The sequence below is a fragment of the Hyla sarda genome, chromosome 8 (genome assembly GCF_029499605.1).
Source record: "Hyla sarda isolate aHylSar1 chromosome 8, aHylSar1.hap1, whole genome shotgun sequence".
In the NCBI taxonomy this organism is placed as follows: domain Eukaryota; kingdom Metazoa; phylum Chordata; class Amphibia; order Anura; family Hylidae; genus Hyla; species Hyla sarda.
The window spans coordinates 135902326-135927581 of NC_079196.1; the positions used below are offsets into that span (position 1 = coordinate 135902326).

The window sequence follows — 25256 nt, forward strand, 5'->3', positions numbered from 1 at the left end:
ATAAATCCCGATCAGCTTTTTATATTCCGTAACAGGAGACAAGCTGATACCAGGGAACACTACCTGAGAAGGTGGTGTAATGAGCTGCTTTGCATATTCCCTTACCCAGAATGCCTGCGGAGTGCTAATTGGCCTTTTGAAGCTCCGTCACACCAGAAGTGGTGGCCTCTCCCTGAGGTAAATACTTATCCCCCTTTAGTTATTATATATATATATATATATATATATATATATATATATATATATATATATATATATAGCGGAGGGCAGCACACCTTGTAGAAAATTTCTGGTGCAAGCAGCCAAAATGGACCCCGGTCACTGGTCCCCAATGTAGAAAGCAAAAAACGGTTGCAGCACACAAGATAGGTGAAAAAAATAGTGGTAGCTTTAATCCATTATAAATACAGAATGGATCTGTATTTATAATGGACTAAAGCTACCACTATTGTTTTCACCTATCTTGTGTGCTGCAACCGCTTTTTGCTTTTTATATATATATATATATATATATATATATATATATATATATATATATATATATATTTGCCCGGTTTTTCCTACCTAATCCTTGTGGGGGAGGAAAAGCTACATAGAAGGAAGTAATTGTCCTCATATCCTGTCCTTATATCCCAAACTCATATCCCAACATCATATCCTCATCCCGTCCTCATATCCAGTCTGCATATCCCAACCTCATATCCTGACCTCATATCCCAACCTCATATCCAGACCTCATATCCCGTCCTCATATCCTGTCCTTATATCTCAACCTCATATCCTGTCCTTATATCCTTACCTCATATCCCATCCTCATATCCCGACCTCATATCCAATCATCATATCCCATCATCATTTCCGATCCTCATATCCTGACCGCATATATCATCTTCATATCCCATCCTCATATTTTGTCCTCATATCCCATCCTCATATCCAGTGCTCATATCCCGTCTTCATATCCCATCCTTATATCCTGACCTCCTATCCCGTTCTCATATCTGGACCTCATATCCCCTCCTCATATCCTGTTCTCATATTTCATCCTCATATCCTGTCCTCAGGTAGGGCTGAGCTGTGATAAAGAGATTGTAGGGTGAAAATAAAAGGTGTTGTGGTTTTGTGGAAGTGGGCATGACTTGCAAGCCGGACCAATGCATAAAAAGTGTAGAAAATAAAGGGTATGTGGCTTAAATGGTGGGTGTGGTTTTGTGAGATGGGGTGTGGCCGAACTGATACACTATCCAGGAGATGCAGAGCAGAGCTTGTGGAGTAAGGTACTGGAAGTCCCTTATACTTGCATTGGACTTAAGACAAAGGTTAGGGTTAGGGTAGGTTAGAGTTAATTGACATAAAAGCAACATGTGTCCTGAGTTTCATCAAAATATTGCCAGCCATTTGAAAGTTATGCTGGAACATACATTTCCCATAGACTTGCATGGGACTTTAAACAAAACCCCCGACCTTCGTAAATGGGGGGTGGGTAGGGGTTAATTTATCTATTCTGTGTTTGTAGTTGACATATAAGTAACGTGTACCAAGTTTTATTGAAATATCTTCAGCCATTTGAAAGTGATGCTGGAACATACTGTACATACATACACACATTTAGTTTTATACATATATATATATATATATATATATATATATATATATATATATCCTACTGCATTTAAGGAATGGAGGGAGTGGGCATTTTAATTTACTACTCTCATAGCTGTCATATTCCTCATGCCCAAGATGTACAGTCCCTATTTGCTTCTTTCTCAGACTTTTTTTTTACACTTTACCCTACTATATTTCTTCTTGCTCCTCCTGTGCAAGCCTGCGAGAACCTGCTAAAAAAGTGAAGTCCCTCAGAGAATATCTTGCTTAATTCCATCTTGTCTATGGACAAGTAAGGCTATGTTTTTGGTTTAGATGTTTAAAGTCAATATCACTACATAGAAAAGATGGGTTTGTCTGTTGGATGTGTGTGGGCTAGTTGCAAATAACTGGGTGGATGCTGGAGACTCCCTGTTTATCTTCCCCCCTGTAGATGAAAGTAATATCTGAACAATAAGAGGCTTAGATCCCCAGCTAAACTAAATAAAATTTTACATCATCTGCACAAATTAAAAGCAGATGTAGCCATACTTCAGGAAACTCATCTCACAGAACCAGATTTTATCTGCATGAAAAAAATTTGAGTGTGGGAGGTACTCCAAAGTTGCGGGGGAAAAATTAAGTGCTTTGATTTAAATACAGTCAAGCACTCCTCAGAGGACAGAAAGTGAACTGCTACGGTCCTTTCTCAAAGACCAAAAGAGCACTTACAAAAGCTCCTAGGGACAACACAGTTGGTGCTATTTCCATACAGGGGAAATACAAATGTGGCATGGTCTACTAGTCTCACTCACTTTTATTCATAAAATGACCTCACCTGAAATACATGATCTGGTTGTCCTGGACCAAAGTCCAAATAGCTTACATGACTCTTTCCCAAAAGGTTCAGATGTGGTCTGGAGATTCCCATCAGATGTGGTCTAGCAGATGACTCCCAATTCCACCAACTACTAAAAGCTCGGTGGTTGGAATATGCCGAAACCAAACACAGTTCACACCTTTTTCCCGATATTATACAAACTTTCTTTTAAATCCGTCAGAACATAATAATGAATTGTGGGTGTAGGCTCAGGGGTGTGGAAATTTTATTTAAAAAAAATACTTGTCCACGGGACTAAAATGGAGCAAAATCTACTTGTCCCTCATGACGATCCACTTGTCCGGGCCAATTTTCGCTTTTACGCTCTGATTTTTTCCTCCTCGCCCTATAATAGCCATAACTACCTACTATAATGATACCTTTTAATTTTTCAATAAAATATGCTCCGAAACAAAATATATAATTTAGGTGAAGTGAAATTGAAATCGTAAAAGACAATTTTGCAGACTTGATGATATTCTTTTCTACCCCATTTACCTTGTGGTTGAGCTTACATTTTAGTTTCATACTTTAGGCCGACCTGATTACAGCAATACCAGATTTGTATAGTTTACGTCATGTTTTACAAATTAAAAAAAAAATTCTGAACTTTTTAGAATTTTTTTAATTGCCATTTTTTTTTACCCCAGTAGCTTTATTTTTTTTCGACATACCAGGCTGTATGAGGGCTCATTTTTTGCGCCATAATCTGTTTCTTGTATCGGTACCATTTTGGTATTGAGCTGACTTTTAATCACTTTTTTACTTTTTTTTTTTTCTGGGATATTATAAAAATTGCAATTCTGTTTGCATGTTTTTATATAGGTAAAGGGGGTGATTTGAACTTTTAACATGGAAGGGTTTATGTGTGTTTTTTTAAACTTTTATTAAAAGTTTTTTTTAATTTACACTTTATTTGACTTATAGGAGGAATCATTAGATTCCTCATACAGATGAATAGAGTTCTATTGAACTCAATTGATCTGTGTGCTCTGTGATCCCTTGATAGAGCCTTGTCCAGCCAGGATCTATCAATGACAGCAGGGAACAGAGGTAAGCCCTCCGGCTACCTCCACTCCACAGTGGATTGCCCCCCTGCGATCACGCTGCGGGGGGTGGGGGGGGCGATCCACCCGACTAGCCCACCAGGGAGCACACACATGCCCCTTTAGACGCCGCTGTCAGCTTTGACAGCGGCGATCTAAAGGATTAATAGCCAGCCGCGGTCCCCGGCTACTGAGAACAGACAGGGGCTGCAGTGTATGGAGCGGGCAGGAGTCGGGAGCCCGCTCCATACAGACTGCTGAGCGCCGCACGCTGGCTATTATCAGCGGTGTTAAATCTTGCGTCTTGTGCAGACGTGTGACTGCTCCTCCCCTCAGCTCTATGAAGCTTGAGCTGGGAGAGCGAAGGCAGAGGACACAGGTCTGCACGGGGAGCAAGAAGCCACGCCGCCTCATCTCCCCCTCGCACGTCTGCATGGCAGAAAGAAGGCAGAGCATAGGATATAGGACGTACGCAGCTTCTCATCTCCCCTGCTCTGCTTCCGATGATGCACGTTTCCACAGCCGGTGGCTGCGGAGTATGGTGCAGGCAGGAGTCCGTAGCCCGCTCCATACAGACTGCAGAGCGCCGCAGCGCTTGTCAGGTCCGGCCCTGCTTGCCTGAAGCCGGGCTAAGGGCCGGAAAAATTCACCTGCCCGGTGCCCAGAACTTCATGTCCCCGGCGTCGGGCGATAGAAATTCCACATCCCTGAGGCTCAGTCAGATTTTGGAATCGCTCAGGATACACTGGAATCTTTCCATAGAGACATTTATGCAGCCAAGTTGTATCACTATGGTAACTATAATCTAAAGCCCAAATAGACACGAAGAAGACGTGATTTCTCAATTCTGTTCAGTTGCTGTCATTGTCAGAATTAGATTCTGACAATTTCTCAATGCACCTGTTGGGGTGGAGAAGGTGCGGTCAGACATTCGTAACCTGGCAAATGGCAAAGCCTTCGGTCCTGATGGCTTTTTGGGAAAATTTTCTTAAAACTTTGGCCACAGAGATTAGCCCACATTTATAAGCTATGTTCATGGAAATCCTCCAATAAATGGAAATTCCTGGCTATGGGTAATTTAGCCTACATAAAGATTCTTCACAAACAGGGAAAAGACCCCCCTTATCGGGCCCCTCTAGGCCCATCTCCCTAATAAATGTGGATATCAAAGTTATTTACAAAATTATGGTGAATAGACTGGCAGTGCTTCTTCTTTCCTGATAGGTTTGCATCAGGTAGGATTTGTAAAGGGGAGGGCAGCGGTAACAAACATCAGAACAGTTTTCGGGGTCCAAGAGATGAGAGGATCCTTTTCTAGCCAGGTCCCAGCTCTACTCGCTCTTGATGCTGAAAAAGCATTTGACAACGTGGACTGGGCCTGGCTGGACATGGCTCTAGATGTAGCGAGATGTAGGATCAGAGGTTCTTTTCAAACTTATATCCTGGCCCTGTACACCTCCCCAATGACAGCAGTTCACTGTACAACAATTATCTCTCAATCCTTCTCACTTTCAAAGGTGACATGACAGGGGTGTACCCTGTTGCCCCTTTTATTTAATTTAGCGCATGAGTCCCTGGCAAAATGTAATCTTTCTTCTTCTCTTTATGAAGCCATATGGGTTGTTCATACAGATCCTAAAATAGCCTGCTTTGTGTACGATACCTTATTGTTTCTCAACTCTCTAGGCGACCAAATTTTATCCTTCTTGCAGACTTTTGGCACATACTCAGGGTGCAAGGTAAATGTCTTTAAATGCAAGCTTATATACCTAGGCCCCAGGGGCACGCTTAGTACCTCAAACGTGCCATTCACAGTAGTGTATACTTCCCTCACAAATCTGGGCATCAAACTAGGATGATTCCCCTATCCTTGTACAACCTCAATTTCCTCCACTTGATTAAAAAAATAGAAACCAAACTACTCCGCTGTAGATCTCTTACCCTATCCCAAGTAGGAAGAATATACACACTGAAGATGAAGTCATTCCCAAAGCATTTGTATCCCTTGCAGACCATAAATAACCCTAATTCTGATAATCTTTCTGGGTAGTGTAGTCCTCTCATTCCCCGTATTACCCTGTTTGCCCGTCTTTGAACCCTATCCAGCTCCACTATATCTTTCTTGTACACTGGTGCCCAGTACTGTATACAGTATTCCATGTGTGGTCTGACTAGTGATTTGTACAGTGGTAGAATTATTTCCTTGTCGTTGGCATCTATGCACCCCATGATTTTATTTGCCTTGGCAGCAGCTGCCCAACACTGGTCACTACAGCTAAATTTACTATTAACTAAGACACCCAAGTCCTTTTCCACGTCAGTCGTCCTGAGTTTTCCCCATTTAATACATAATCCCAGCCCGGATTTTTCTTCCCCATGTGCATTACCTTATATTTATCAGTATTGAACCTCATGTGCCACTTCCCAGCCCAAACCTCCAACCTATCCAGATAGTTTAATATCAGCAGAAAAGATTGCTACTTTACTATTCAACCCCTCTACAAGGTCATTAATAGATATATTTAACCCCTTAAGGACCAGGCCATTTTACACCTTAAGGACCAGAGCGTTTTTTGCAAATCTGACCACTGTCATTTTACACATTAATAACTCTGGAATGCTTTTAGTTATCATTCTGATTCCGAGATTGTTTTTTCGTGACATATTCTACTTTAACTTAGTGGTAAAATTTTATGGTAACTTGCATCCTTTCTTGGTGAAAAATCCCTACATTTTATGAAAAAAATAAAAATTAGCATTTTTCTAATTTTGAAACTCTCTGCTTGTAAGGAAAATGGATATTCAAAATAAATTTTTTTTGGTTCACATATACAATATGTCTACTTTATGTCTGCATAATAAAATTTATGAGTTTTTACTTTTGGAAGACACCAGAGGGCTTCAAAGTTCAGCAGCAATTTTGAAATTTTTCAAAAATTTTTCAAACTCGCTATTTTTCATGGACCAGTTCAGGTTTGAAGTGGATTTGAAGGGTCTTTATATTAGAAATACCCCATTATAAAAACTACACCCCCCAAAGTATTCAAAATGACATTCAGTAAGTGTATTAACCCTTTAGGTGTTTCACAGGAATAGCAGCAAAGTGAAGGTGACAATTCAAAATCTTCATTTTTTACACTCGCATGTTCTTGTAGACCCAATTTTTGAATTTTTGCAAGGGGTAAAAAGGAGAAAATTTTTACTTGTATTTGAAACCCAATTTCTCTCGAGTAAGCACATACCTCATATGTCTATGTTAATTGTTCAGCGGGCGCAGTAGAGGGCTCAGAAGGGAAGGAGCGACAAATGGTTTTTGGGGGGCATGTCACCTTTAGGAAGCCCCTATGGTGCCAGGACAGCAAAAAAAAAAACACATGGCATACCATTTTGGAAACTAGACCCCTCGGGGAACGTAACAAGGGGTAAAGTGAACCTCATTACCCCACAAGTGATTCACGACTTTTGCATATGAAAAAAAAAAATTACCTAAAATGCTTGGTTTCCCAAAAATTTTACATTTTTAAAAAGGATAAAAGCAGAAAATACCCCACAAAATTTGAAGCCCAATTTCTCCCGATTCAGAAAACACCCCATATGGGGGTGAAAATTGCTCTGCTGGTGCACTACAGGTCTCAGAAGAGAAGGAGTCACATTTGGCTTTTTGAAAGCAAATTTTGCTCTGGGGGCATGCCGCATTTAGGAAGCCCCTGTGGTGCCAGAACAGCAAAAAAAAAAAAACACATGGCATACCATTTTGGAAACTAGACCCCTCGGGGAACGTAGCAAGGGGTAAGGTGAACCTTAATACCCTACAGGTGTTTCACGACTTTTGCATATGTAAAAAAAATAATTTTTTTTTTACCTAAAATGCTTGGTTTCCCAAAATTTTTACATTTTTAAAAAGGGTAATAGCAGAAAATACCCCCCAAAATTTGAAGCCCAATTTCTCCCGATTCAGAAAACACCCCATATGGGGGTGAAAAGTGCTCTGCTGGCGCACTACAGGTCTCAGAAGAGGAGTCACATTTGGCTTTTTGAAAGCAAATTTTGCTCTGGGGGCATGCCACATTTAGGAAGCCTATGGTGCCAGAACAGCAAAAAAAAAAAAAAACGCATGGCATACCATTTTGGAAACTAGACCCCTTGGGGAACGTAACAAGGAGTAATGTGAACCTTAATACCCCACAGGTGATTCACGACTTTTGCATATGTAAAAAAGATAAAAATAAATGCTTGGTTTCCCAAAAATTTTACATTTTTAAAAAGGGTAATAGCAGAAAATACCCCCCAAAATTTGTAACACAATTTCTCCCGAGTACGGCGATACCCCATATGTGACCCTAAACTATTGCTTTGAAATACGACAGGGCTCCAAAGTGAGAGCACCATACGCATTTGAGGCCTAAATTAGGGATTTGGATAGGGGTGGACATAGGGGTATTCTACGCCAGTGATTCCCAAACAGGGTGCCTCCAGCTGTTGTAAAACTCCCAGCATGCCTAGACAGTCAGTGGCTATCTGGCAATACTGGGAGTAGTTGTTTTGCAACAGCTGGATTCTCCGTTTTGGAAACAGTAGCGTACCAGACGTTTTTCATTTTTATTGGGGAGGGGGGCTGTGTAGGGGTATGTATATATGTAGTGTTTTTTACTTTTTATTTTATTTTGTGTTAGTGTAGTGTAGTGTTTTTAGGGTACAGTCGCATGGGCGGGGGTTCACAGTAGTTTCTCGCTGGCAGTTTGAGCTGCGGCAGAAAATTTGCCGCAGCTCAAACTTGCAGCCGGATACTTACTGTAAACCTCCACCCATGTGAGTGTACCCTGTACATTTACATTGGTGGGGGAGAAACATCCAGCTGTTGCAAAACTACAACTCCCAGCATGTACGGTCTATCAGTGAATGCTGGGAGTTGTAGTTTTGCAACAGCTGGAGGCACACTGGTTGTGAAACACAGAGTTTGGTAACAAACTCAGTGTTTTGCAACCAGTGTGCCTTCAGCTGTTGCAAAAGCTACAACCCCCAGCATGTACGGACAGCGGAAGGGCATGCTGGGTGTTGTAGTTATGCAACAGCTGGAGGCATACTACTTTGGCTGGCGATGCTGGGGATTGTAGTTATGCAACAGCTGGAGACATACTGGTTTGCTACTTAACTCAGTGTGCCTTCAGCTGTTGCAAAACTACAACTCTCAGCAGTCACCGACAGCCAACAGGCATGCTGGGAGTTGTAGTTATGCAACCAGCAGATGCACCACTACAACTCCCAGCATGCACTTTAGCTGATTGTGCAAGCTGGGAGTTGTAGTTATACAACAGCTGAAGGTACACTTTTCCATATAAAAAAATGTGCCTCCAGCTGTTGCAAAACTATAAGTCCCAGCATGCCCATAAGGGAATGCTGGGAGTTGTGGTGGTCTGCCTCCTGCTGTTGCATAACTACAGCTCCCAGCATGCCCTTTTTGCATGCTGGGAGCTGTTGCTAAGCAACAGCAGGAGGCTGTCACTCACCTCCAACGATCCAGCAGCACAGGTCAGTCCCTCTTCGTCTCCGCCGCCGCCGCTGCTCCTGGGGCCCCGATCCCAACAGGGGCGCCGGGGATCGGGGTCCCCAGCACCCGGGGTGCACGTCCCGCACCCGCTCACGTCCTCCGGAAGAGGGGCGGAGCGGGTTGCGGGAGTGACACCCGCAGCAGGCGCCCTGATTGGTCGGCCGGTAATCCGGCCAACGAATCAGGGCGATCGTGAGGTGGCACCAGTGCCACCTCACCCCTGCTGGCTCTGGCTGTTCGGGGCCGTCTCTGACGGCCCCGATGAGCCAATAATTCCGGGTCACCGGGTCACTGGAGACCCGATTGACCCGGAATCCGCCGCAGATCGCTGGACTGAATTGTCCAGCGATCTGCGGCCATCGCCGACATGGGGGGTCATAATGACCCCCCTGGGCGATATGCCCCGATGCCTGCTGAACGATTTCAGCAGGCATCGGGGACCGGCTCCGCTCCAGATGGTTGCGGGGGGCCGGTAAAACACATGACGTTCTCATACGTCATGTGTCCTTAAGGACTCGGAAATGGAGACGTATGAGAACGTCATGTGTCCTTAAGGGGTTAAAGAGTATGGAATTGAGAAGCTAAAAATTGCCACGAGGGGTGGAGATCTACAACATAAGCTCCTTAGTCGTGAGGCATATTGTCAGTTACAGTCTTAAATACTGCCCATATGGAACAGCTTTTTTGTGTATTGAGGGTGATAACTGTTAAAATGTAGTAATGTATTCCCTGCAGTAGGCTTCCTGTAGCCAATTGTCTGCAGCTCATCATTTTGAATTTATACATGTACATCTAAGAATTCCAAACCAGTGCTACTTGTCTAGAATGTAAAGCATAGATTCATATTGTTACAATCATTTAGATAATTCACAAATGAAATAAAATATGTCTCTGGTTCTGTCCATGTAATTAGCACATCATCTACAAATCTTACATAATTGGAGATATAAGTATGGTAGAAGTTCTTCTTAGAAAATATGAAATTCTTTTCTAGTATTGCTACGTATAAGTTTGCTAAGGTGCATGCTACATTGGATAACAATTATTTGATACCTAGGATAGCCATATTTTGATTAATATTAGTTAACTTGATTAATTAGTAAACTTTCGATATTGATGGATGCTAAAATACTGTCTGGTTGCCACTTAATTTTGCTTATTACATCCTAAAACTCATTAGTATCTTTAACAAGGGCTGGTAATTTAAATATTTTTTTACAAAATTGTAATTAATTTTTTAACAGGGATCAATTTATGGGGGCGGGCAGGGCACTAAAAATGTAGCCGACAATAATAAAAATGTAGTGTGTGTGTGTGTTTCACTTTTTTTTCTTTATTCCATGATGGGAGTAATAGCTCCTGTACTAATAGACAGATGGCCCGGGGTGTCTAACAAACTCAGTGTTTTGCAACCAGTGTGCCTTCAGCTGTTGCAAAAGCTACAACCCCCAGCATGTACGGACAGCGGAAGGGCATGCTGGGTGTTGTAGTTATGCAACAGCTGGAGGCATACTACTTTGGCTGGCGATGCTGGGGATTGTAGTTATGCAACAGCTGGAGACATACTGGTTTGCTACTTAACTCAGTGTGCCTTCAGCTGTTGCAAAACTACAACTCTCAGCAGTCACCGACAGCCAACAGGCATGCTGGGAGTTGTAGTTATGCAACCAGCAGATGCACCACTACAACTCCCAGCATGCACTTTAGCTGATTATGCAAGCTGGGAGTTGTAGTTATACAACAGCTGAAGGTACACTTTTCCATATAAAAAATGTGCCTCCAGCTGTTGCAAAACTATAAGTCCCAGCATGCCCATAAGGGAATGCTGGGAGTTGTGGTGGTCTGCCTCCTGCTGTTGCATAACTACAGCTCCCAGCATGCCCTTTTTGCATGCTGGGAGCTGTTGCTAAGCAACAGCAGGAGGCTGTCGCTAAGCAACAGCAGGAGGCTGTCACTCACCTCCTGCTGCTGCTGCAACACGCCGCATCAGGTCAGTCCCTCGCCGCCGCCGCCTCAGGCCCTGATCCCAACATTGACGCCGGGGATCGGGTCCCCAGCACCCGGGGTCTTCTTCCCGCACCCGCTCACGTCCTCCGGAAGTGGGGCGGAGCGGGTTGCGGGAGTGACACCCGCAGCAGACGCCCTGATTGGTCGGCCGGTAAACCGGCCGACGAATCAGGGCGATCGTGAGGTGGCACCAGTGCCACCTCACCCCTGCTGGCTATGGCTGTTCAGACGGCCCCGATCAGCCAGTAATTCCGGGTCACCGGGTCACTGGAGACCCGATTGACCCGGAACCGACGCAGATCGCTGGACTGAATTGTCCAGCGATCTGCGGCCATTGCCGACATGAGGGGGCATAATGACCCCCCTGGGCGATATGTTGCAATGCCTGCTGAACGATTTCAGCAGGCATCGGGCACCGGCTCCCCTCCTGCTAGCGGTGGGGGGCCGGGAATGGACAGGACGTACTCCTACGTCCTTGATCTTTAAGGACTCGGAAACGGGGGCATAGGTGTTAGTCCATTGTCCTTAAGGGGTTAATAGAACATGACCCAAGACTGACCCCTGTGGTACCCCACTAGTAACAGTCACCCATTCAGAATAAGTGCCATTAATAACCACCCTCTGTTCCTATTACCAGTTACTTACCCACTTACACACATTTTCCCCCAGTCCAAGCATTCTCATTTTATGCACCAACCTTTTATGCGGCACCGTATCAAATGCTTTGGAAAAATCCAGATATACGACATCCAGCGATTGCCCCTGGTCCAGTCTGGAGCTCACCTCCTCATAAAAGCTGATCAGGTTAGTTTGACAGGACCAATCCCTCATAAAGCCATGCTGATATGGAGTCATACATTTATTTTTATCAAGATACTCCAAAATAGCATCCCTTAGAAAACCCTCAATTTACATACAACGGAGGTTAAACTAACAACAGGCCTATAATTCCCAGGGTCAACTTTTGACCCCTTTTTAAATATTAGCACCGCATTTGCCATGCAACAGTCCTGGGGAACAGTCCCTGTTACTATAGAAAATATGTAGAAATAGCGATCGGCACTACCTTGCTCCGGCCTAAGTAGAAATATGTGGAGATGGATACAAATGCTGGACAGTCCTGTACAGTGGTTCACCACTCGCGGTGCACCATTCACCGATCTTCGGTGCTCAAACCCCTTACGGACAGCAAATCAAATGCACAAGTGGAGATCAATTAGAGAAAGAAAGGTGGTGGGAGCACTCACGGAAACCAGGTCTCAATTGCGGTGGAGAAAGTTTCTTTATTCAGGTACTGTGCGGTACAAGCTGGACGCCAGGGACACCGGTGTTACAGGTAAGCTTTCACGCCGATACAATGCGCTTCTTCAGACCACCCTGGTCTGAAGAAGCGCCTTGTATCGGCGTGAAAGCTTACCTGTAACACCGGCGTCCCTGGCGTCCAGCTTGTACCGCACAGCACCTGAATAAAGAAACTTCCTGTTACTATAGAGTCCCTGAATATTAAAAATAGGGGTCTGTCTATTACATTGCTTAATTCCTTTAGAACACGGGGGGATAATGCCATCTGGACCTGGTGATTTGTCTATTTAGATTTTTTGTAGGCGGCACTATACTTCTTCCTGGTTTAGACAGGTGACCTGTACTAGGGAGTTTACCTTATCTCACTGTATTTCACCTGCCATTTCATTTTCCTCGGTGAATACAGTGGAAAAGAATTTGTTTAATATATTTGCTTTTGCCTGATCCCTGTTTATAATTTCCTCCTCATCATTTTTAAAGGGCCAACACTTTCATTTTTAACCTTTTTGCTATTTATATAGTTAAAGCACATTTTGGGCTTAGTTTTACTCTCTTTGGCAATGAGTCTTTCCGTCTCTATTTTCGCGGCTTTTATCAGTTTTTTTTAACCTATTTTTTACATTTTTCTCTATAGCTTTTTAATGCTTCTTCACTGCCATCCTCTTTTAGTAGTTTATATGATTTATTTTTGCCCTTAACATTTTTATTCATCCCTATTGCTTTTCTTTTATTCCTGACCCTTTTATTCCGATAAGGTATATACATCTTACAGTGAGAATTTAAAATATTCTTAAAAGTCTCCCATTTAGTGTCAGTATTCTTGTTTTTGAGGACATTATTCCATTTTATATTGTTAAGGGCTTCTCTGAGTTGATCAAACATTTCCTCCTAACATTCATTGTTTTAGTGGCCCCTCTCCATGTTCCCTTATTGAAGAACAAGCTATAATGTATTATATTATGATCACTAGTTCCTAGGTGTCCTTCTACTTGCACATTAGTTACTCTGTCAGGTCTGTTGAAAAGATATAGAGGTACGATCTCCTGCTCGCCCACTCCCGCAAAGATTCGTAGATAAATAGTATAATGGAAAAAAAACCTCTTACCTGTAGTACCCACCAAGATTTCAATAGGATCAACATCACAGGGAGGCTTACTAAAATATAGACAGAATATAGAGAAAAAGTAGATACATTAAATAGAGACAAGGGCGATTACCGCAAGGGTAATTACAGCAAGGTGGTCCCTTGGAATTGGAAAGACCACAAGAATTATACATCCAATGATTGTCCAGACATTATGGATAGTCATCAGGCCATTGATTTAGATCTAGAAAAAAAACATGTGCAACTGATCATCACATTACGGCTTTGGGTAGGGAACAGTATACCTACCATCACCAACTAGTGAAACAGTCTCAGTTTGGTCCAAAAAATGTTAACCCAGCAGGTGGAGCTAAAAATAGAAATTCAGGATTTAGCCATATCTCAAAAAAAAATCCCATCAGAAATCATTTGTGAACATTAAAGGGGCATTCCGGGCAAAAACATCCTATCCCCTATCATAAGGATAGGGCATAAGATGTCTGATCGCGGGGGGCCCGCCACTGGGACCCCCCCGCGATCTCCCTGCAGCAGCCAGCATTCTATGCGTAGCTGCGTCTGCAGTTTTGGAAACCGCTGGGCTTCCGTGACGGGGACGTGATGTCATGCCATGCCCCCTCCAATAATTTCTATCGGAGGGGGCATAACGGCCGCAACGCCCCCCTCCCATAGACATGAATTTAGGGGGCGTGGCGTGGCATGATGTCACGTCCCCGTCTCGGAAGCCCGGCGGTTTCCGAAACTTCAGACGCAGCTAAGCATAGAATGTGGGCTGCTACAGGGAGATCGCGGGGGGGGGGGGGTTTAGTCCCAGCAGCGGGCCCCCCATGATCAGACATCTTATCCCCTATCCTTTGGATAGGGGATAAGATTTTTTTGCCCGGAATACCCCTTTAAGTACAAAAAGAAGGAACTTACAACAAAGATACATCCATTATGCCCCATACAGAGGATTCACAGAAAATTATTACTCAGGAAAATGCCCGACATAACACATCCAGGCAGGGTTCCCTGAAAAGTAATGCATACAATTCTAGTTTTAGGCCCCAGTAACCTAAAAAAAAAACTCCAGCTCTTCACAGACTGAAGAACCAAAACGGTTCTTTACACCCACTTCATTATTCATTCAGGCAAGTGTTAGCCACAGGAAAAAAATATGCTGAAGCTACTTAGAGGATTAGATCCACAGTTCTGAAAATAACAAATTCCTCCCCTTATAAGGATGTGGGGATAACACAAGAGTCACTACCTGAACTTGGAGGATTATTTGACCTATCCATTCATGATTTTTCTGGAACCCAGAGGTAGATCCCAGCTGTACACAGGATCTGTATAACATCTAAGAAGGAGATTTATCATTGTTTTCAAACGTATGGCTTTTATACGACAATTTTTTTAAACTTACTTTTGCTTACGTGCACGACCTTGATAAATAAATCACACGTAAGCAAAACCCGGGAAACCCGCTTACAAAAGCCAAAGTTCTTTATCTACCCTTTATTACCAGTAGCGTAGCTAGAGAGTGACGGGGAGGGGGGCGTACCACATCGGGTGACACCCTGATTGGCCTGCCTGGCACTAAATAGCTGTACTCCAACTATCCTGCAACAACCCATCCACCCTCCTCAGAAATTAAAAAAAATATTAAAAACATACTATGCCGCACCATGAATATCCGTACTCTGGAGGCTTTTATGTTTAATTTACAGCCTGCACTTTGTGATGTTGGTGGGCGGAGTCTTGCTTCGCTGCGCTGTGGCCGGAGTTTACGACAGGAAGGAAGACAGCGCAGCCCCCACAGGCACACAAACAATAGTGAAGCCACACACAAAAAAAAAAAAAAAAAACGGCTCGGTACGTTACCCACCCCAAAATGTGCTTGAAGCTGTAAGCCTGGGTTCACACCACGGTTTTGCAATACAGTTCCGGTATCAGGTTTTTGATAAAAAACAGATTCCTCAAAACCCGACTAAACTATATCAAAATGTGTGTACAAATTTTAATCCGTATACGGTTGAAAACCGTATACAGTTTGAAAAATGATGTCCAGTTGCATCCATTTTTAAAGAATAGAACGTATACGTTTTTAACTTTTCATTCCATTATGAATAAAGTTTCACTTGTTTGATTGAAATTCCAAGAAAAAACTGTGCAAAGTCAAAGACTATATGGTGCAAACCGGATGGAACTGTATGCACATACGGTTCTGTATGGTTTACTTACTATAGATGTTTCTTTTTTTTCAAGTAAACATTTTGGTCCCACATATGGGTTATTTACATAGTTTGTAAAAATTCTTACATAATTATTTTGTGCCTTATTCTATTTTAATACTCAAAGAAAAAATGTCCCTGAGAGTGTTCAGGGCAAAATTAGCAATAAACAACCTATAAGGGGTGACCCCCTTACGGGGACAACCCTCACTAGAACCCTCCCTGTAAAATTGATACTTTACTTAGCTTCATAAAATAAATTTGACCCCAAACTAGTTAAAATTTGCAATGGTATGGGGATATTTAATTATCAAGGTGTGAAGGGATTCACACACTAAAGGGGTTTATGGGGCATCTGCATATTTATGTAGTTCCACTCTGTGGACCACTGGTGTTTATTGTTATTCTATTTTAACCCAACATAATTTTTAAAATGTAGTGGGTACGCCAGCATGGATGTGAAGGAAAAAACTTTTTATATATATATATATATATATATATATATATATATATATATACACACATATATATATCAACTGGCTCCAGAAAGTTAAACAGATTTGTAAATTACTTATATTAAAAAATCTTAATCCCTCCAATAATTATAAGCTGCTGAAGTTTAGTTGTTCTTTTCTGTCTGGCAACAGTGCTCTCTGCTGACATCTCTGATTGTCTCGGGAACTGCACAGAGTAGAAGAGGTTTGCTATGGGGATTTGCTTCTACTCTGGACAGTTCCCGAGACAGGTGTCATCAGAGAGCACTTAGAAAAGAACAACTCAACTTCAGCAGCTCATTAGTACTGAAAGGATTAATATTTTTTATCTATAATTAACATTAATGTAGTAGCTTTGTTTCATGATGCAGAATAAGAACAGTTGTTAAAGTGGGTGTTAATTTCCTTTTCTACGGACGTATGCAATTCTGTAAACCAGGTTAGACCTGGAATACGAATGTGACTTTTAACCCCTTAAGGACCAGGGGGTTTTCCGTTTTTGCACTTTCATTTTTTCCGTCTTACCTTTAAAAAATCATAACTCTTTCAATTTTGCACCTAAAAATCCATATGATGGCTTATTTTTTGCACCACCAATTCTACTGTGTAATGACATCACAGTCATTTTACCCAAAAATCTACTGCGTAATGGGAAAAAAAAATCATTGTGAGACAAAATTGAAAAAAAAAAAATACGCCATTTTGTAACTTTTGGGGGCTTCTGTTTCTACGCCGTACATTTTTCGGTAAAAATGACGCCTTATCTTTATTCTGTAGGTCCATACGATTAAAACGATACCCTACTTATATAGGTATGATTTTGTCGTACTTCTGAAAAAAATCATACCTACATGCAGGAAAATGGGCGCAGAGGATGGGGAGGCAATGGGGCAGCGGCAGCGACGGTATGTGGCCAGAGGCTGGGGAGGCAATGGGGCAGCGGCGGCGGCGGTCGTCTCTGGCAGGGGGGCTGGGGCATTATCGCCATAATGGTAAGGTAATTGTCGATACCGATAATGTCGATAATCGGTCGATCCCTACTTCTGATATGGCCTCCTTGTGGGGATACTTAGAGCCAATCAAAAAAAAAAAACACAAAAGCACATATTTAAAAAAAAAGTATTTTACTTAAAGGACATCTGCAGTGCTGGGCAAAAAACTTTTTTTTACCTCATTTAATAGGTCTTTGAAAGACCTTTCCAACGATGTCTCCCCCATCAAAATTGGCCCAGCCGTTCTCCCGCTATCAGCACACGAATTACAGAGGAGAAGTGAAAATAAAACTACATCTCCCATCATGCCTTGTGCTTACTTCCTGTAAGCTGCTGCCCTCCCCCTGTTCTATCCCCCCCGAGCAAATTATTATATTGTAACGCCCCCATCTCCCTCCCCTTCTGCTCATCTCCCCCTCCCCATGCTGGCTCCTGTCCAGTGATGAAGCAGCTGCCTCCGTGCTCACTGTAGTGTGGGCACTGGAGAGTGGAGAGTGAAAGTAAAAATGGTAAAAAAACATAATTGTTTGTCTATAAAACTGTCCTGATAGGGGTCCCTCCATCTTTTTCACAACTACAACTCCAAGCATGCCCAGTTATTTTATATGCTGTTCGGGCATGCTGGGAATTCCAGTGGTGCCTCCAGCTGTTGCAAGACTACAAATCCCAGCATGCCCTGTCAGCTTTCTGCTGTATGTGCATGCTTGGAGTTGCAGAGGTGACTCCAGCTGTTGTAAGACTATACATCCCAGCATGCCGTGTCAGCTTTCTGCTGTTTGAGTGTATAAAGGAGTTGTAGTTCACCAACACCTCTACTGTATCAGGAGACTCCTGGGAGTTGTAGTTCACCAACACCTATATTGTATCTCTGTAGTCTCCTGGGAGTTGTAGTTCACCAACACCTCTATTGTATCTCTGTAGTCTCCTGGGAGTTGTAGTTCATCAACACCTATATTGTATCTCTGTAGTCTCCTGGGTGTTGTAGTTCACCAACACCTCTATTGTATCTCTGTAGTCTCCTGGGAGTTGTAGTTCACCAACACCTCTATTGTATCTCTGTAGTCTCCTGGGTGTTGTAGTTCACCAACACCTCTATTGTATCTCTGTAGTCTCCTGGGAGTTGTAGTTCACCAACACCTCTATTTTATCAGGAGTCTCCTGGGTGTTGTAGTTCACCAACACCTATATTGTATCTCTGTAGTCTCCTGGGGGTTGTAGTTCACCAACACCTCTATTGTATCTCTGTAGTCTCCTGGGAGTTGTAGTTCACCAACACCTCTATTTTATCAGGAGTCTCCTGGGTGTTGTAGTTCACCAACACCTATATTGTATCTCTGTAGTCTCCTGGGGGTTGTAGTTCACCAACACCTATATTGTATCTCTGTAGTCTCCTGGGGGTTGTAGTTCATCAACACCTATATTGTATCTCTGTAGTCTCCTGGGAGTTGTAGTTCACCAACACCTCTATTGTATCAGTAGTCTCCTGGGGGTTGTAGTTCACCAACACCTATATTGTATCTCTGTAGTCTCCTGGGAGTTGTAGTTCACCAACACCTATATTGTATCTCTGTAGTCTCCTGGGAGTTGTAGTTCACCAACACCTCTATTGTATCTCTGTAGTCTCCTGGCTGGGAGTTGTAGTTCACCAACACCTCTATTGTATCTCTGTAGTCTCCTGGGAGTTGTAGTTCACAAACACCTCTATTGTATCTCTGTAGTCTCCTGGGAGTTGTAGTTCATACACCAGTGTTTCCCAACCAGGGTGCCTCCAGATGTTGCAAAACTACTACTCCCAGCATTCCCTGGTTGGGAAACACTGGTATACACACACACATAACAGGGACTACAACTCCCAGCATGTGTCATTCAGTAGTCCCCCCCCTCTCACACACAGAATCATCTCCAGTATGATATTTATTCCCTGTAGTCTATACACCACCAGCCCGTGCAGTGTAATATGTCTCCCTCACACACACGTCCTCCCCTCCCTGCTCTGTGGTTTGCTCTGTGTTTCCCCCATGAAAACTTGAAACCTCCCGGTGATAAGTGAGGTCCTATGTAGACAGAGCAGGGGAGGGGGGAGGAGCTGTGGACGTCCTCATTCTCCCCCTGCTTGAATCTAATAGATAGGGGCGTTTCTGAGGATGAGCCTATGGCTGCCTCAGAAAGCACCCGCTCATGCATATGCATAAGCAGGGAGGACCTGACAGAGGCTTGGGGGAGCACAAACACTGCTGGGAGGAAGAGATCTCCGTCCCCAAGATGGCGGCTGCAATGTAATGAATAGGGGACGGACGCAGGACTACTGGGCTATGCTGGCAACTCTAATATCTCAGAAACGGCTGCATATAGGTAAATAGGACTAATTGACTGAATTGTATAACTTTTGTTTGGGGAACATTTGGGCAGGGATTTTTGACCACTACAGTTGTCCTTTAAAGGTTGCTTCAAACTGTAATGCCAGGTTCTCATTATATATCATTTTGTTTCTTAACAGCTCATTCGTGGTCGAAAGGCAGCCCTGTATGCCAACTCACCCTCAAAGGCCCTTGGTTTTAAAAACTGGTGTTCAGTTCACAGTGAAATTAAGGTACTATATACCGGTTACTAAATGTTATAATTAACATATATAGATTTTGTAATTAGTATTATTTTAATTTGTTTCTATCCCAATTTTTGTTACTGTATAGATATGTATTACAAATTCCATTTAGCATCGTCCTAAAGCCATTTCTGTAGTGTTTGTGTGGGTTTAACTGGATCATTTTACATTTCAATTTTATTTTGATTCCTTGGAAATCCAAATGCTCATTTGCACTAGCATGTTTAATTTTTGTCTGGATTCATATGTATGTAAAATGGTTATATTTTAGGATCTGTACCTCTGTTTACTGCTAAAAGTCTTATCCCAATTGTAGAACTAATCCCCTGAAAAATCATCATTAAACACACATAAGAAACGGGCCTTAGGTTGTGGCCACCTTCATGATGTTATTGCTGTTTGCGGTTTCCTTTTGTTATTGCCTTTAATGGTCTTCATTACAAAAAGCAAGAGGTGCATGAATTTTCCATTTAAAGTTACTGGCAATGTGATAATGTATACAAACCAATGATATATTAACAACAGACTTTACTGAACATTTGTTTTGTATTTTTTTTCATATATGTGTGGTGTATAACTATTTTTTTTTTATAAAGAGTATACAAATCATGTCACAAGTAGCACAATACAGTGTCAATAGTGTCTTGGTTACAAAAAGCAAGGGCAAAGAGACGAGAAAATCGAACTTGACGAACCCGAATTCGTTAAGAAATTCAGAAAATGTTCGATTTGTAACGAATGCGAATATCGCCGCAATTCTTTCTCACAAATCGTTTCATTAAACTCCATTTACTGCGGTGCGGGCTCCAGGGCATCTAAAAGGGTGGATCCACATGTCATTACATGGGGCAAGGAACGCTGGGAAGGCGGGAAGTAGCGGTATGACTCTGAATCACATGCAGGATTCAGCCTATCAGCAGCCAGTCACCCCTGTGATGTCACAGCCCTATATAAATCGGCAGCCATAATTCCGGCTCCTCACTACATTACAATACACTGCAGAAGGATCATAGGACGCAGAGCCTGTGTGTGTTACGGCAGAGAAAAGCGCAGTCGAGCAGCGTTTAACATCCTCCTAGTCACATGAGCGTTCTCGGTTTTTTTTTTTTTTTTTTTCACTGAAAAGGATTTTTACTGCAGCTGCAGGCATTAACCTCCCAGTCACTTTCTTCGGCATAGTGTTACAGAGAGGGGTTGATAGCTGTGTGTTGCCTCATACATTTCAACAAGCATGGCATGGGGTGTGGGAGGTGCAACAACTTATAATGTGCTTTCAGGTGCATTTACAAATTATGGTCGTGCTGGCCCTTTGAATTTCAAAGCTCTGGCACGCTTGCGCATCCTAAGGAACAGGGATGTAAGCGTCAGAGCGGAGAGAGAGAGCACGCTGCAGAAGCGGGACAAGGTGAGTGAAGGGCCGGGATTTGCATGTGGCCCCGCCGACGGTCGCAATCTACAAGAAAGAAACATTTTCCTCTGATGAGTTTGGAGTCCAGAATTTCTTTGACCGTATATACATCCGAGGTACCCGAGATGGGAATAGGAGAAACGTCCTTTTTAGAGAAGCGGTTATAGACGACTGGCTTCAAGAGGGAGACGTGAAAAGAATTTGGAATCCGAAGTGTGGTGAAAAGAATAAGCCACATTTCTTGACTTTGTAAGGACCCAAATAGCGTGGGCCCAGTTTGTAACAAGGTACTCTGAAGCAGATGTACTTGGATGACAACCACACTTTGTCTCCGGGTGAGTACTAGGGAGGAGGACGCCTTTTCTTGTCCGCTTGAAATTTCATACAGGTCATGGCACGAAGAAGGGACAGTTGAGTCTTCTTCCAGATGGAGATGTTCCGTACAAGTTCATCAGCCATAGGGACACTGGAGGGAGAAGACAAGGGCAAAGGTGGACCAGGATGAAGTCCATAGACTACAAAGAAAGGTGAAGATCCTGTGGATTCGGTATCTTTATGGTTGTACGAAAACTCTACCCGGGTAGTAGATCGGTCCAGTCATCTTGGTCGGCAGAAACAAAGTGGCGAAGGTAATCTCCCAAGACCTGATTCACCCTCTCAACTTGACCATTAGATTGGGGATGATAGGCAGAGGAGAAATCCAGCTTAACTTGTAGATGTGAGCAGAGTGCCCTCCAGAATATAGAAACAAACTGGACTCCCCGGTCAGAAACAATATGTGTCGGTAATCCATAGAGACAGACGATATGGGAAAGGAACTGTTTAACGAGTTGAGGTGCAGACGGTAAACCAGGCAAGGGCACAAAGTGAGCCATCTTAGATCGGTCCACAACTACCCAGATGACCGTATTACTGCTAGAAGAAGGAAGGTCTGTAATAAAGTCCATTGCAATGTTACTCCAGGGCAGGTCGGGAACAGGTAAAGGATGTAGAAGACCGGCTGGCTTGGCACGTGGACTTTTGTCCCAGGCACAGACTGGGCAGGAACCAACAAATTCCGTGACATCCCGTTTCAGAGTGGGCCACCAATATTGTCGGGATATTAGTTGCAAAGAATTACGGATACCGGCAGGACCAGCCAACAGAGAAAAATTACCCCATTTCAAGATTCGGAGTCTCAGACAAGGAGATACATAAGTCTTCTCAGGGGGCAGATGCTGGATACTTGCTGGTGCTGCGGAAATAAGACAATCAGGAGGAACAATATGTTGAAGGTGTGATTCCAGGTCTTGTACTTCAGAAGATCTTGATAGAGTGTCAGCCCGAAGATTCTTCTCTGCTGGACGGAAATGAATAAAAAAGTTAAACCTGAAGAAGATTATGGACCAGCGAGCCTGTCGAGGGTTGAAACAATGGGCAGACTGAAGATAGAGTAAATTCTTGTGATCTGTGTAGATCAGTGATACCCAAGCGCGGTGCTGCGGCAAGTGTATGTGCCGTTCGGCACTGCCCGTGGTGCTGCGGGATTTTGCTGTAATTTTTATTTTTATTTTTTTAAATGTCCTGCCCCAGCCTGCACGCTTGTGATTGACACCGCAGGGGGAAGGGAAGCCTGCATGCGCACTACGCACACAGCATCCCCCTGTGTCCCCTGCGTCCCCCTCTCCCATGCGGCGCAGTGAGCGAAAATGGTGCCCTGGGGCGGCATGAGCTGCGTCTACGCCGGACTCCCGTGCTCTCCGTGGAACTGCAAGCTGCGTAGGCCGGCTTGCTTAAGGTACCATACCCTTTCTTCCCCTCTGTTACCCCTTCTCAACCCTGCCCAACCCCCTCCACCACCACCACTGTCACCCATGTCCAACCTCTACCCCCCCCCCACTCATGTCCACCCCCCTGTCATCCATGTCCGCCTTGTCCACCTCCCTGTCCATCCCTGTCACCCATGTCCACCCCCCCTGTCACCCATGTTCACCCCCCCTGTCGCCCATGTCCACCCCCCCGTCACTCATGTCCACCACCCCTCTCACACATGTCCACCCTCCTATCATCCCCGTCACCTATGTCCACCCCCCCTCTCACCCATGTCCACCCTCCTTTCATCCATGTCCGCCTTGTCCACTCCCCTGTCCATCCCTGTCACTCTTGTTTACCCCCGTCTACCTCCGTAGTCTACCCTGTCACCCATGTCCAACCCCCCTGTTCACCCATCTGTCCCTTTGTCACCCCAGTCCACCCCTCTCTGTCACTCCTGTCCCTCTTTTACCCCCTTGTCACCCTTGTACACCCCTCTGACCCCGTCTCCCATGTACACTCCTCTGCACCCCTCCTTCATCCATGTACTCTCCTCTACACCCCTCTTTCACCCATGTACACTCCTCTACACCCCTCTGTCACCCATGTACACTCCTCTACACCCATCTGTCACCCATGTACACTCCTCTACACCCATCTGTCACCCATGTACACTCCTCTACACCCATCTGTCACCCATGTACACAACTCTACACCCATCTGTCACCCATGTACACCCATTTGTCACCCATGCACACTTTTCTACACCCCTCTGTACACTCCTCTACACCCCTCTGTACACCCCTCTACACTCCTCTGTCACCCATGTCCACTCCTCTAAACCCCTCTGTACACTCCTCTACACCCCTCTGTACACTCCTCTATACCCTTCTGTACACTCATCTACACCCCTCTGTCACCCATGTCTACTCCTCTACACCCCTCTGTACACTCCTCTACACCCCTCTGTACACCCCTCTACACCCATGTACACCCCTCTATACCCATGTACACTTCTCTACACCCGTCTGTCACTCATGTACACTCCTCTACACCCCTCTGTCACCCATGTACACTCCTCTACATCCCTCTGTCACCCATGTACACTCCTCTACACCCCTCTGTCACCCATGTACACTCCTCTACACCCCTCTGTCACTCATGTACACTCCTCTACACCCCTCTGTACACTCCTCTACACCCCTTTGTCACCCATGTACACTCCTCTGCACCCCTCTTTTATCCATGTACACTCCTCTACATCCCTCTGTCACCCATGTACACTCTTCTACACCCCTCTGTCACCCATGCAAAAAAAAGTGCAGAGCTTAATTTGGTTTGTTTTGCAGGTTTAATGGTGAAGATTTGTGTGTGGATGATGGCCCGGACCATATGGAGAAGAGAAGGCAACAATGCAAATGAGAGAAAACGTAATTTGTGAGTTGCTGTATAAAGCAGCACTTTAAACTACATACCCACTGATAAATAGATATAGTGCATTGCATTTTTTTTACCGTTTTTTCCTTTTTTTTTGCTCATCAACCTCGCTAGGTGTGCCCCGCTGAAAAAAAAAAAAATTCCGAGGTGTGCCCCATGAGATGTCGCCATTCTTCCAAGGCCAACTTAATAGCCAGAAGTTCACAATCTCCTATAGTATAATTTCTCTCTGCTGGAGAGAAAGTCTTAGAGAAGAATCCGCAAGTCACAGTCCTGCCCTTGGAGGAGCTTTGTGTCAAGACTGCTCCTGCACCAACTGAAGGTGCATCCACCTCCAAAGTAAACAGCTTGTCCGGATCCAGTCTTGACAACACCGGAGCAGAAGCAAAGGCAGACTTTAAGTGCTTGAAGGCTTCCTCGTCCCCCACTCTTCCACTCATCCCCTTCTCTTATATGAATCAAATTATAGGCACCACGAAGATCCAGTTTGGAGAAAATCCTGGCACCTCGCAGCCGATAAAACAACTCTGAGATTAAAGGAAGGGAATAACGATTTTTTACTGTAATTTTATTCAGTCCTCGGTAGTCGATGCAAGGACCCATCTTTTTTTTCCACGAAGAAGAACCTGACTCCGGCAGGAGAAGAGGATTTCCTGAAGAATCCCTTCTGAAGATTCTCCTGGATGTAAGTTGACAGGAACTGACAAGGGGTAGATTCGGCCCCTGGGAGATGTGGTGCCAGGCAGTAAATCAATGGGACAATCGTAAGAACGATGTGGAGGCAAGACTTCAGCTTTCTTTTTACTAAAGACATCAGCAAAGTCCTGGAGGAACGAAGGTAAACCTGGCA

General features: G+C 43.9%; 1 protein-coding gene across 5 annotated transcripts in view; it reads left to right on the forward strand.

The window, feature by feature from the left end:
- STAT1 (signal transducer and activator of transcription 1) overlaps window positions 1-25256 on the forward strand; it is a 1320138-nt gene that overhangs the window by 559571 nt on the left and 735311 nt on the right. For all 5 annotated transcript variants that reach the window (XM_056535944.1, XM_056535945.1, XM_056535942.1 and 2 more), the window contains one exon: window positions 19666-19758. In XM_056535944.1, coding sequence (XP_056391919.1) covers window positions 19666-19758 — 93 coding nt within the window. The remainder of the gene's footprint in view (window positions 1-19665; window positions 19759-25256) is intronic.